The sequence below is a fragment of the Opisthorchis viverrini genome, assembly GCF_000715545.1.
Source record: "Opisthorchis viverrini unplaced genomic scaffold opera_v5_25, whole genome shotgun sequence".
In the NCBI taxonomy this organism is placed as follows: domain Eukaryota; kingdom Metazoa; phylum Platyhelminthes; class Trematoda; order Opisthorchiida; family Opisthorchiidae; genus Opisthorchis; species Opisthorchis viverrini.
In genome coordinates, this window is record NW_008751681.1 from 2,491,318 (window position 1) to 2,506,388 (window position 15,071).

At 41.9% G+C, this 15,071-nt stretch overlaps 1 protein-coding gene across 1 annotated transcript in view; it reads left to right on the forward strand.

The window, feature by feature from the left end:
- Window positions 1-15,071, forward strand: part of T265_02182 (hypothetical protein) — a gene marked incomplete at both ends in the record, with an annotated part of 32,282 nt that overhangs the window by 1,782 nt on the left and 15,429 nt on the right. Inside the window, 2 exons of the mRNA XM_009166356.1 lie at window positions 9,830-9,949; window positions 10,622-10,741. Coding sequence (XP_009164620.1) covers window positions 9,830-9,949; window positions 10,622-10,741 — 240 coding nt within the window. The remainder of the gene's footprint in view (window positions 1-9,829; window positions 9,950-10,621; window positions 10,742-15,071) is intronic.

A 15,071-nucleotide genomic window follows, 5' to 3' on the forward strand; every position in this document is an offset into this window, starting at 1 on the left:
CAATATACGCCGCAGTTGAAATGGAGGATTATGGTTATCTGAAAACCTGAAGGAAAGTTTGGATCTCCATTTCACCTGGATAAAACAGACATGGGGCATACGAAAAGGTTGCAGGAAAGCGCTCAAGCAAAGTTAGATATAGGCTGCCAGGTGGCAGTGCAGATTCGCTGACAGCCATATATAATTTATAGTCAGTTAGGACGTTTGTTCAGTTTGCGGAGGTGCTGATTCGAGTCGTCGTGCCCAAAAACTTCATTTAGTCATTATTTACTTATCGTGAATGAAATCAGCAAAGTACACTTTCGCCTAATTGTATGGATATGCAGAGTGGGCCCTTTTTTAGTATATCCTGGATAGATTATTGTTGCTATCAGCCTTATGCAGCAATCAAAACACATCCGGTTGCGAAAGAAACCAACATACCTACTTAATGTACTTGGACTGTGTCGTTCCGAGGATGCCGGCTGTTAGCCCAGGGTAGACTTTGATTTGACATCGTCGATTGCACCATGTACCGTATTATAAAGAAAACTAGTCAATGACAGCTAATCAACTTTGTAATGCACTGAAGACACTGGAATATGTTCCACATTTGAAAGCACGTCCTGAAAGCCTTCATTTAACCAACCAGTAAGTTAGTTCTCCCCGTACTTTCTGAAAAATACGCCATCAGTTACTAAGCCTCCAAAATTGTAATTAGCTATTGAAGATGATGGGTGTAGTCGTTGTTTCGAAGGGCGTTGATCGTTATCTTGTCCTCCTTTTACCTGCCACACAGACTTCGCCGAAATAAAAGGATTAATGGTGGCTGTCAAGAGGAAAAGTATTTAAAGCGTTGTTATTTGCTGACATAATATTNCTTCCTAAAAAGCTAGGAAACTATGCAGAGAAAAGCATTCGTTTGAACATTTTCATTTTCAGGGTTAAGTACGTTGTGTGTTGTGTTACTATGTCAGGATTTCGAAAAAAGAATTTCTTACGGAATGCAAAATAGAATTATGCTAAAAACCTAAGAGACACTGGACACCCACTCATTCCTACTGTGGGTTATAGACAGTGTACCTCTTTTCAAGCTGTATGGGGATTCGAACTCGTCCTTTTTGCTGGGAATAGGACATAATCGACTAACTTCGCTTGACTGTCCGGTTGTGTAATTCATCGGTGCTTAACTAGAATAAAGTGCCACTGGTTCTTCATTCGCGGAGCTCGGCATCGAGTACATTCGGTCTTGACAGACCCCTCAAAGAAATGTTAGTTACAGCTTTGCCTCAAAATACAGGTAAGTTTTCCGGAAAAAGAGGAGTTGAAGTACGCCTTGTCACTGCTGAAATAATTATGGTCTACTGTCACTCCAGCTGGGTAATAACTGACAAATTAGATAGCGTGCAACTTGGCTCGCAGATATCAATAGCTCCGAAATTGCTTTCTTGGTGTACCAAACCCAGGCGAGAAGTTTGACCCGCTTTTATTCTCCAACCCTAACCTTAGAGAGCATAGAAAGCCTCGTCACTATTTGACATTCCTGATATGTTGTGAATCAAGTATTGTTTTTGTCCTGCTCGGTGCTACGGTATCCCTACAAAGGTCTGGACTAATACCAGTCATAGGAGCATGATGTGTGTGTGCGTGTATATGTAAACGCAATGTTTCTGTTGGAGTTAAAGTGGAGGGTGACTTGATATCGCTTCAGTTGATTCATGATAGCTCAACGAATTTCAAGAAGTGGTTCCACTTTACCAAGGACTGATGACTAGTTTGACGCATGGAATGTCGAGAACATTTTATTTGACGCAAGGGAGATGGAATCATGTGTAACTGTGGATGATGTGGTACGCATGCAGACGAGCTGTATACAGTAATCGACCGAGTAACTAGATCAAAAACACTCACACGCGAGTATACTCCCTTAGCGATATGTCTGGTCTGTCCTGTGGAATTATTGTTTAGTTGCCTATTACGTGATCATCCAACGTTCTAGAGCGACTACAATGTCACCACCGGTCTGTAAATCATAACTGAAACTAAAAGGAACTTGATGGAATACACTTATTAGCAGACCAAGTTCGTTTTTACTGAAGGCTCAGCTGAATCCCACGTGAATCTGTCATTTACGGTATTCTTTAGAAACCTGGTGAGTAGTTTGCGTTGACAGAAAACAACGTTATATCATGAGTCATTTTAGTTCTCGGACAGGTGCTGGATTATAGCATCCTTTGCAGCTATCTTCCGTTCAAGAAGAGGAATTTTCTGTGTGATTTTCTCACAAGAGCAATAGAATGGAGTCTAGCAATGTTTCCTAAATACTATTAACTTGGCCACCATCAACTTCCTTCACCATGTCACATGCTCCATGAGTCTAAATTAAGATATCTTTTGTTGTGATCCAATACTGCCCTGTACCCCAAGTATTCGCTGCCGAAGACAGTGCTTCCAAGGAAAGCGCGGCCTGCCTACCGTGGAAAGAACATATTAACTGTAACAAAACAGTGTTTTATTACTTTGGAGCTCGATAATGAACATGGTCATGCAAATTTTTTTCGGTAAAATATCAAGTACATCGGGAAAATTCCGCTTCCCACTACGAACAAAATCGCTAAAGTTTACAGTTTGTCGGTTAGTCGCATGTAAATTTTATGCTGTCGTAAGTAATAACGCCACCTTAACACATTCGAAATGAGAGGACATAAGAGTGGGACGTTTCTGTCCGCAAAAGCATACGGTGAGGAAATTGGTCTACCTTCTTGTGGGAGCTAGTAAAACACGGTCGGGTTTTCGTTATTTCTCGCGTTTCATCCCAGCCATAACATCATTTCGGTTGACAGGAAGCAAAAACGGGCTTTTTTCTAGTGGAAATTCCCAAGAGACAAACTAATGGCCCTAACCTACATCCGGAAAACGTAGACTTGCTTCATCATCAAAAGCAACGACCAGGAATCTAAACAAGGGATATAGAATTTTTCTAGCTTCTGAATCGAAATGAAGCTAGAATATGAAGTTAATTCGACAACATTCATGACATTCGAAAAACATTAGGTCAAGTGATGGCTCACACCGGCAGCACGTTATATGTCTCACCTATTTATCTGAAGACTACCCTGCTTACAATGAAATGAACAGTGCCAAATTTCTAGGGGTAAATTGGCGAAGAAAGATTTCCATCTGTCTTCCGTCTCTATGAAAAGAATGACGCCTTTTAGGTGAAAAGACACACGATTTGTTCCTTCAATCTATAATGTTTGAGGAAGGCGGAGAAATTGCGTAACCGAATAAGTGGAAGTATGTGGCTCCCTAAGAGAGTGCCCTTCCAAGAACGGTGCTTTGGGGTCGGTTCAGGAAGGCATGCTATTCGGGCAGTGCACTATATAAGGTCGAGGGTTGAAGATTGTATCCAGTGGATGGTAATGGTATTTAGTCGTTCTATGTAGGTTAGACGTCTCGTACTTTTTACCAGCCTGTTCATTCTTCATTGAGGCAATGTGTGTGTCGTTTGGTTGACCCTTATCCACAGCTGTTCAACTTGGATGATTCACGTGATTAGAACCTGGCCTAAATCTTCCAAATAACCGAAGAGAAAAACGAAAAGGATGGTTTCCAAAACAGAAGCCCCTAAATATTCGGTGGAACGAAATGTTTTCTCCCAAGTAGAAACAGCAGTATGTTGTAAAATCAGCTTTCCCAGAGGATAGATATAATTTTCACGGGGCGAAATAGAATCTTTACATATTGAAGACGATTTTATTCTTCGCTGACTGCTAGAATGTAGAAGAGTACTTGACAGATCCCGAAGTTGGAAGTCCGTGTTCACGAAAGCTTACTGGAGTTAGGCTTGAGTGGACACGAGCCTCCGACCTCCCACTTACTGGACGGTTACTATATTGACTGAGCCAGTGAGGACACTCGTCCTTTATCCACGCCTGTACTACTGAACTTCACTGCCGCCCCCTGGATAAACGTTTGACTTCAGTTCATGCTATTTGTGTGAATTCCAATCCAAACGTTTGTGTTGATAAAGTTAGAAAGCATAGATGGATCCAAGTAAACTGATAGTGAGATGTAGCATGAAGGAAAAGACACGTCCAGAGGATGCTACTGACCACTTATACACTCTGCCATTATCCGTCTGTATTACTTAACTGTTCTCAGAAGAGACGACTATTCGTCAGCTTTTTATTATGTTATTGGACTGTGGAGTTTTCCAGCTAGATTTGAGGGCCCGGTCACTATTGAAAATAGAAGATAACCGCTAAATCATGACGCCGCATCCCACTTTAGTTATAGCTGATAGGGTTTGCCAACCTGTGCCTTATGAGTCATTTTACCAATGTATCTTATGAAAGATCAACTATATCGGATGCCTGAAATCTTGAGCGAAGTAAGGGTTAGTTACCACGATTTACCTTTTCTGTTTAAGCACATTCACTTGTCTCCCAGAATCCACCGCTTTCGTTTGGTAATCACTTGCTGTCAACAGGCTGGGCGGGCATGGATATTTATAGATATCGTGTCTTTCAGTACCAGGAAGGGGTATTACTTGAAACAATCTACCGCCATGTAGTCTGACGGTGCTTTCAATTTGATCAATCATTATATTTTGCGATATAATTTTTGAAGTTATGCATAGACGACTTTATATCTGACTTACACGTTGCCTTCTGACTAATTACATCTTTGCCTTGATCAACTTACACAATCACAGCTAGTGTTTTCTCCGGCACAAAAAGAAGGATATTCGTTAGAATGTGCAATAAACTGCTTTCAACTGTAGGTAGTTTAAAGAGTATTTTTGGAATTTTAATGGAGGTTTCTTTCTGTGATTAAAGTCAGTCTAGTCTGGAAAGCCAAAAAGTGGCTGTTTCATCTTCATTGGGAGTCGTCAGAGGTAGCGCTCATCTCACGAATCTTTGTATGTAGTCTCGAACCCGCAAGATCCTTGTTAGAAGTTGGAAAGCTTAACCATTCGGGCCACAAACGGTTGATCAGCAATGTGATGACTTCGCACTTAGACGAGAAACGGCACCACTTATTGTTCAATTGCGATATCCATATCGCACGGTTAATTATGATACTGGGAGGGGATTAGGGATTTTTTATGCAAGTTTCGTCCCGCAAATGAAACGTCCCTTAAAAATATTGGACGGAATTAAAATGCAGTACTGGTTTGACTGCTACACATAAATCGTGAACATAGTGATCTTCAGCACATTTATTCAGCACGAGAAAGTTGGTTACACACAGTATTGTACGACTGTATATTTAACTGAAAACATTTTTTCGTGGAAATCTTCTAAGACTCTGAATGAACAAAACACTCTATCCGTTGGTTCATACGGCCAACTAAAGAGTTTAAACCGAACATTTTCCGTGCACGAATGAAGTACCGATATCAGAAACTGCGCGGAATGCAAAGGTCAAAATTGATCAGTATGCACTGAACAGTCCGCATAAACAATCAGCTGTTTCGTGAAACGTTATGCTGGCAAAATGAGACTTCATCAATCTAACATGTTTCAACTCATTAGCCTCTTCTAAAAGGTTTTAGATCCTGCCACATTTCCGGACGACTGTGGTACGGTATCGACCAGCACTGGACTAGTTAATGTTGAACGGATTGGTACTTCAGTTTTGAGTGATTTAGAGAATATATACTGTTTGGGTGAAGAACTACGGGCCGAACTTAAACGACCGTCAGCTTTTCATCAGTCCACTCGTGTTTAAGAAGCAAGCTCAGTTGTTGAGATTCACGGTTTCGTACATGTGTGATGGACCGTTCTTCGGCAACTGCATTGAAGTCCCGGTCATCCTTCAGCGTTGAAGACATTTGCCTACCCAAGTCTTACTGTCCATAGAAGCGACAAATTTTTGCACTCTTTAGCTGCAAAAGGAGTTGTGTTACACACTACATTAATATGAAAGTGAACAATAGACCTCTGCAACTGCTATTTACTTTTTTATCTGACAAAGATCCTTCAACATATTTCCGGCACAGGACTGCCCATCTCGGCTTGCATCATACTAAAAACCAGCCAATAAAATTTCAGAATTTCAAAATTTGTTATTGCGAAATGCATTTGTTTTCATCTCAGATCTAAGAAGCCAACAACACCAAATATAGAATGAATGTCATTAGTTTTACCGGACGAAAGAAATTTAATCGGCCTTTATGAAGTAGTACAGCATACTGCCCTTCGATAAGAATTCATTTTCGCCAGCTGCGTTCATTTTTCAACCAACCAGACCATGAGTTGACGGTCCATACGACTACATTTAACTACCTTGAATTTTAAAGTTATGTGGATAAGATTGGTTGAGGTATCTTGGAATAAGACTCCTCCGCAGGGCACCTCACCTAAAATCCAGTAATATGCTACGTACATGTTTTGGATAAGAGACTGTTGTTCATGTTAAATAACTCCTATTTCCCAGCGCTCACACTTTTTGGGTTTCTCCGATTTTGGAGTGGCCAAAGAGTAAAATCCTACATGAGTAGCAGATTCTCTTTAATTTGCGTATCCTTCGAATTTTTACACTTGGCAATGTTTTCTGGTTACTTTGGCATCTTAATTCTAAAATTCTGGAATAAAGATTTTTCTAACACGGGTAACAGCCTGTTTGAACTTATGCGTCCGTTGGTTCATCGTGATAGTCTGCATCTGGTATTTAAATCCATTCAATTTTTTGGCTACTGAAATGCATTGGTAGTAGCGTAATACGGTCACATTTTGGAGGTACTGCCATGGCGCAGTAGTGATTCTGGCGCCCTAGCGTGAATTCTCGCTGTTACGACGTTCCACAGATCCTTTTTGCACTATCCTTTCTCTTCGTTCTTCTTTGAGTCTCAGAAAGCAGTTGGTCCACTTGGAAATCGTGCTTCACAAGATCTTCAATGAACCAAGAGTTGACATAAATAAAGATATCTACCAGGCCATTGATGGAACTAGGTGATAATCGATACAAATGATTTGCAGAACTCGCTGCTTGAGTCCTACCGTTTTCGGTTTACTGACCTGGTGCTACGAGCACACTGTTTATCCATTTGGCATATCAGCATGCATATCCCAACTGCCTGTCGTTACTAGTGCTTTAAGGCCGAAAGTTGGAGAGAGAACTTTCAGTCGGGATTAGACTTACGGACAAACCCATCGGGACCTTGACTAATGCGCACGCCTATATACCAATTTGGTTTTGACGGGAGACTCACCTAGAACCCAAATGAGTCTTTCGTTTACGATGTTCTTCTTCATCTGAATGTTCTACGCCAGACCGCCTGAAGTTTTGGTTGGTACGATATTTGAGATATCGCACTACACTGCATAGACGTAATACAGAGTTAATGAAAACTCGTCGACAGCTCATGACTGGTTTCATCCTTCTTGGATCACATCATGTGGGCGGGGTTCCCGAGTTTCCGTTCACCTTAAGTTCTACTCGTTCTACCAAAATTGAACGAAATTCGACTACCGTGCGCACCTGCATACCAATTTGGTTTCGACGGGGGACTCATCTGGAACCCAGCTGAATCAGTCGTTTAAGGTTGACGGAAACTAGCAGACTCGCGTACTTGATGAGCTCCAAGGAGTGCGAAATCGGCCTCGGGTTATCTGAAAGTTTTCAGTAACCTTTTGCGTAGTGCATCGCGCCAACGGAGGCTACTTTTGAGCAACTTGAACGGGTTTCTCCTAGAGGTTGAATGGCCGGTAGTAGCACTACAAGAAAGTAAGGTTTTACTGATGGACTTTCCCGGAAAATATCTGTGTTCTTAGATTGTGTCAGACGAAACAAGGTTCCTTCAGTGTTATAGATCATTCCATCCATCAATCACTAGCAAGCATAATGTGCACGGTCGATTACGGGATCGATCACGTCAGTGTTAAAGCTAGTGAAGAGGTATGCAAATCATACCCTCAACTCCTATCATAGATAAAGACACAATTGGGCCCATTGTGCGGTGATCTTTCCTGTGAGTTAATCCTCGAAGAGGGAATGCTCCAAAGAAACGAAAACAATGACTCGATATGATTTTTGAAGTTGGTTTCCCATAACAGTGGTTTACCGTAGATCGAACAGTTTACGTGCCTAGATGATGAAATTATTTCCTAAGATAAGTGATTTCCCTAGGAAAATTGTGAAGAGCAAACATACATTCGACAAATAATGTTTTAAAAACGACTAAGTTCGTTTACGGCCAGTAAGTTATCCGTCAGTATGTACAACCTGGGGCTGCGTCCGTGCACATAATAAATGATAAAAAATCTATCAACTGGTCTCTTATATTCCGTCAGGTCAAATACCACTTTTTCCACCATCGATTCCTCCAAAAATCCCCCTTTCTAAAAAAGAGGACACCATGAAGAAATAGGCCCGTAGCCCCGTCTCCTCTTTCTCTCCTCCTCTCTCCTGAGTATACCCCACCCGGGACGGTTATCATACATGGATGCACTTTCCCGATGCTTGTGGAATGAGACGACTTTCGGAAAAAAACCAAAGCTTCAAATAACCAATGAACACGGTGCATTTATGCTGGCTCACATACCGTCACTTTAGGAGCTTTCAATATTACTCGAATTTCAAAGTTTAATGCCCCTACCATCCTCATTTCTGTCCGGTCTGCATGATAACTGATCACTTCCACTTATCCGTATTTTCAAGAAACTATTTTATAAGATATGTGGAATTTCCTGGACTGGTAAAGAACTACCCGCGTAGTCAAACTGGCTTGAAATCCCGCCCTCGTGAACTTGATCGCCACGCCCGCCGATATGCGGAACGACCCAGCTGACCTTTTATCACTGAGGTTTGGTTCGTCGCCTAGAGTGTGAAACTTCAGATCGTCGCCTGTGTGTGCCTAAGTCCACTGATTGCGACAACTCCTCCGTTCATCCTGATCGTGGCACGTGGTTCATTCTACGGTCAGTCTGCAGGGCTTGGACATCCCCCCAATTGGATTCCATCAACAAACCATATCGCTACTGCTCAGATTAGAACTGGTGAGCCAGAACTATAATTATAGTCGCTGGTATTATGATAGCCGGCGTGTCCTTGTATGTCTTGAATACTGATGTGCACACCGCCTCCACTGACATAAGTTGGTGGACGAGAACGTGCAACTCGCCTGCAAACCGGAAAGATGTAATAATTTTGCCGAGGAAAGAAGCAGAACAAAATCAAGGCTTTGCGAACTTCTGGCCAGAATGAAACTTGCAAAGAATATGGTTAGCACCTAGTTATATCCGGGAGTATTGAATAACAAGTTTTACGCTGATCATTGTCATTCAAGTGCAAGACTCTTCATTAGAACCACTAGGAGACATGACTGACGAGGTGTTCACATTTACCTTATTTTCATCAGCCGTCTACATTAAAAAATAAATGTATAAGTTCACTACATGGCGACTTCAGTTTGAAGATAACACGTGAAAGAATTTCGATGGAAGGGGGACAATCGGAGGTTAGTGCAGAGCTAGACATACATTCTGACTGAATAGTATCGCGACCATGAAGCCAACTATCTCAGTTGAATGTCCCGTCAACGGGTTTTAAATCCAAGATACCTCCTAAGATAACTCTCGTAGGATTCGACAAATTGCGGACGTAATTTTATTTTGAATGTTTAAATGATCAACCTAAAGAACTCACACCAACGGACTTGGATAAAGCAGGAAGTTTCCGGACAAAACTTGTGGATATTGCAGACGAGTCTCGTTCTGCTTTATCACCTCCTAAGTGCTCTTTGACGTACGAGCACCATCTAACAATCAAACAGATATGACTAACCAGACAATGGATCCGGTATTTTGCTGTTGATCTCAACTGGGTATTTATCAAATTCCAGTCTATTCCCTCGGACGGACAAAGGTTCGAACTAACCGTCGCAGGAGAGCGCAACGCTGTCGTCGAAAACCAAGTGGTCAGTGGTCGTGTACAATTCTTTGATTCACAAACTGGCCCAACGGTTAGTCGATCTTTGAATTTCATCTAGCTGAGATTAGCACCCGATTGTTTGAAGGATCCTCTTGAATTTGTTGGATCATTAATGAAGTGTTGGTTAGTTTATGAAAATGCTTTCCAACCCCATCGAGTCAGTTTGTACTAACCTACTGCTGTGTCAAACCGTTTGGTTTTTTATAACTGTAACTATATAGCTGGTCGAAACATCTCAGCCATCGTTCCACCCACGCTTCTGGAGGATATTATCTTTTTGTATACAGGGGCCGTTTGTTCTTACTCTGTTAGCGTGGAGGTTAGTGCAGAGCTAGACATACATTCTGACTGAATAGTATCGCGACCATGAAGCCAACTATCTCAGTTGAATGTCCCGTCAACGGGTTTTAAATCCAAGATACCTCCTAAGATAACTCTCGTAGGATTCGACAAATTGCGGACGTAATTTTATTTTGAATGTTTAAATGATCAACCTAAAGAACTCACACCAACGGACTTGGATAAAGCAGGAAGTTTCCGGACAAAACTTGTGGATATTGCAGACGAGTCTCGTTCTGCTTTATCACCTCCTAAGTGCTCTTTGACGTACGAGCACCATCTAACAATCAAACAGATATGACTAACCAGACAATGGATCCGGTATTTTGCTGTTGATCTCAACTTAGTAGTTATCAAATTCCAGTCTATTCCCTCGGACGGACAAAGGTTCGAACTAACCGTCGCAGGAGAGCGCAACGCTGTCGTCGAAAACCAAGTGGTCAGTGGTCGTGTACAATTCTTTGATTCACAAACTGGCCCAACGGTTAGTCGATCTTTGAATTTCATCTAGCTGAGATTAGCACCCGATTGTTTGAAGGATCCTCTTGAATTTGTTGGATCATTAATGAAGTGTTGGTTAGTTTATGAAAATGCTTTCCAACCCCATCGAGTCAGTTTGTACTAACCTACTGCTGTGTCAAACCGTTTGGTTTTTTATAACTGTAACTATATAGCTGGTCGAAACATCTCAGCCATCGTTCCACCCACGCTTCTGGGAGGATATTACTTTTTGTATACAGGGGCCGTTTGTTCTTACTCTGTTAGCGTACCCTATCGTCAAAATGACGGCATCGCATTGGAAAGTCCTGTAGGTTCTACACTTACTGACATATTTTTAGATTTGATAGAGGGGCAATTATGCGATACCACTGCGAGTGCCAAACTTTACAGACATTGCATCCATGATATACTAATTTTCAGCGACGGGAAATATTCGATTTCTTTTAATCTTGCTATTAGTATTCACCCTTGTTTATCACTGTCTCCTAGCTAGAGAAAATCGAATGATATCTTGGATCCCTTGGATAATCTGTACTGAAGACGTCCGAATGACACAACAGTCCGCGCTGTCCACCATAAAGCAATCGTTTTAAACATTTCCCATTTCAAATTTTTGCACCAGTGGCTTACAACTATGAACTTGGTCAAGACGCTTTCCCTAGAGGTGAGACAGCTTTGCGCCTCCAATGAACCGAAGAAAGATGCACAGTTTCCGATACGGACTCTACTGGAAAGTGGATATTCGAAGACAGCACGCACAAAGCTAGATACTACCTGCTCGTTACTGTCAAAAGAAAAGAGGTCATGTTGCAAAAACCATTTAAAGACAGTCATATATTCGCAAACTAACAGTCTCTGTTGTTCTCAGTAGCTCGGCCGCCCGAGTAAGTCTAAGCCAGTCTATCATGGACATGCGATTCCAAATTAGCCAACTCCAAAGAAGCTTGTGTGGTCCTTACCATCTGTCGTGGTGACAAAGGATCGCGGAACACATATCAAGATGTCTTTTATTCAAGACGAGACAACAGTCAGCTGGTGGCCGCTCTACCACCCGAAACCCAAAGTCATCAACTAAGACATACTTGTTCGTCTCAGCTCATTCAGTTAGCCCCAGACGGACGCTGGATATTCTAATGTGCAATCAAACACCTTGGGCAGTAGCATTTGGTGAGGCAGTGTTGATTAAACTAAGAAAGCCAGCTCAAATCCATTGACTCAGAACATGCGTCTACATTGGCGCTAACTTCGGGTTATCCCTTGTTCCATCTGAATATCCTCACATGTTTTTCGAACTGGTATTTCCCGTGTACTCAACCCATAATTGTATGTTTTGCGTAATAGCTGACGAATATAATAGTGTTAACATCTCGTCAATCATGCCTTATCCTGGCTTCCATGAAATGGACTCAGGGGACTCCAGCTGTAAGACGTTCGATCGAATCCGATGTGCTATCAATAAGTTGGTTACTAGAAAAGGGAAAACTAACAGGCCTGTTTAAATGGAATTGGTTTTTTAACCTCGGATTTAATAATACACGTCCGGTAGTCAGTCTCTGGCAGGTCAGCGGCAATGAGAGCGGTCCCCGAGTCCAAGGTGATTTGTCGCAGTTTTTGGTTTTCAGACCAGCAGTTGCTCATATTCTTTACTCTCCCTAATTCAAGTTTTTGAAACCACCTTGTTTATATTGATTCCGATCGGGTGTTCTAGTCTTAATTGTAGCCCTTCATTGTATATTGAGATGACTGATGTGCATCCCCAGAGGGCCAAACTCGGTCCAAAAAAATAATCTGATACCATTACACTTTCAAGAATAGGGGTCCTAACGAATGAATACTACTGATAAGCTTGTTATACACTCTCAGGTAGCCCCGAAAGAGCGAATCTAGTCGCGGGCTGTAGAATAATTTTCAGCAAATTTATGAGTAGTGTTGAGGTAATGTTTGAGGTAGAAATACGAAACCACCTTAAGACTAACGGCAGTATGTAGAACTTTGGTTGACAGTTTATGCTAGGTTCCAGCGCTCAGGCATGGTCACACGGACATCTATCACAGAAGAGCCAACTGGTGATCCCATGGCTATACCCTCATTGTGCTGATAAAACCCACAACTGAACACGTATTTCATGTCCGTAGTGCATTGAACGGAAAGATCTTTTACGATAATAACCGGAACTAACAAAGCATAACTTCTGGTGCTCAGACAATCAGAGGGAATTTACTTATCCTTAATTGGGAATATTGAATAAAAGAGAAGATCCAACAATGAAGAACCAATTGCATTCCGGAAAGCTTGAATCCTTGCTGAACTCAGTAAACTCTATCCAGTGTACAAGATCCAGACGTTCAGCTATCCACTGAGAAGTTTAGTGATAAGGCGATCCATAATCCACCAGATCGGATGCGTTGGATGGCCAGGTTTATAAAAGCCTGACAAACCGTTATCACTACACTAAAATTTAGTTGGTCTTAAAACTACAAATACTGTAGTGAAGTGGGATGGAGGAAAGTGCATCCAAGTTGGGTGCAATAAATGGAAGAGCCAGAGAGTGAGTCGAAATTTTGCGAAGGAGCAAAACAGGAGCAAACTAAAAAAGCACTAGAAAAGGAACTGAGAATAAATGGTGTGCGAAGGATGCGAGGGTGGGAGTTCTGTGTACAGAAGATTTGATTTCTCCAGCTAAAGAAAAAGGATAACACCATAAAAATGCCGACAAATTCCTGGAAGCCAGAACACAAATTTTCGACAGTGCTCCATCCGCAAGAATATGTGCGGTTGATCCTTGTCTTAAAAGGCAGTGAATATCAACTTGGCTGGCTCTTCTAAAATATCAGAAATAAAGAAGGCCATAAACTAGGCATGAAAGGAATTCCCTCCCTAAAGTGTACTATCTGGGAGACGAAATAAATACCACAGGTTTTCAAGCTTCCAAGATTTCTTCGCATAAAATAAGACGACAGATAAGCTTCATGGGATCAGCCTCCTGTGCATCGCGATAATGTTAGGGGTCGTGTCTTGTTCAGTCGACCAGTTGTGAGCACTCTAAAGTAGCAAGTTCCTAAAGATCAGCACAGATTTTGAAGCAGTAGAATAATTTTTGACTCAAATTTCGCCAAAAAGGAAATGCCGTGAAGGAGTTCACTCAGTTGTCTTCGGGTGCGAGATTCACAAAAACTTCGATTCGATCAACAGCGAAGCGCTGAGGATTGACTTGTGGGAGTTTGGCTACCCAGGTGAATTCGTCGAGCACATCAAACACATGAGGTGAAAAATCGAACCCGAGGGCGTACCAGCGCAACTGTTTTGATTGAGTTTCAAGTTGATACGGGAGCGAAGTAATGCTGTATACTCTCTCCAAATTTTTTCAACCTCTATGCAACAACTATTTGTTCGCTGACTAATAGATAGGTGATTTTTGGGCAGTACGGCTTCCTGCTTCCCAAAACATAGCGTTCCTGCCTAAGTAGCCTTTTGTCATGTTCTTCTGTCCAATACCAATTTCTCCTCTCACCTAGAAGCATGTCCGTCTCTGTTGTGTAGGCCACTCTTCAACAGTTCAAATTGCAGATGTGAAATGTGATCCAATGCTGTGCTGTTTCAATGATCTAGCTGTGGTAGCTGGTTGTATTNTGCTGTTTCAATGATCTAACTGTGGTAGCTGGTTGTATTTGGTGTATATTTTGGCCTTCAGAATAACTCGAATGCTCCGGTTATGGCCCTCCGAATCTTCCGAAAACATTGCAGATGGAATCGACTAAAAATTCGGAAATGGCCCGTACACACACACTAACTCTCACTGCCGTGTAACACTTTATGCTAAGCAACAACACTATACGGTGAATTCATTTCCGCTGGCAGATAATGTCTGTTCTCTACAGGGCTATTAAGTCTTCTAAACCTGGCCCTCACCTTCGACATTCAATAGCCCGTCTCACTCTTGATCGCTTCATCGCTGGTTTGGGGTACTATGCGGCAGCAGAAATCTGAGTTACAGGTTATCTGGCTACTATTCGCCTAAATGACTGATAAATTTTTATCCTGTCTACGGAGGAACAGGGTGGCAGAAAACATGTTTAAAAACTATTCATACTTTTATGCCAATTCGGGATGATGCAGATGAGAAAGCAGTCTCAATTCGGTACGTACCGATAAAGCACGGTCGGTAGCGAAACAAACATATGGGCCTTCGTGTAAAGTAAAATTCGTTTGGTTATTGGGCGCTCTAACCATCAAGGTGGTTAAAACTAGCCTATCCATTTTTAAATTTCAAAACACCTCCACATATGCTATTCTCAGATGCTAGCTGAATAGAG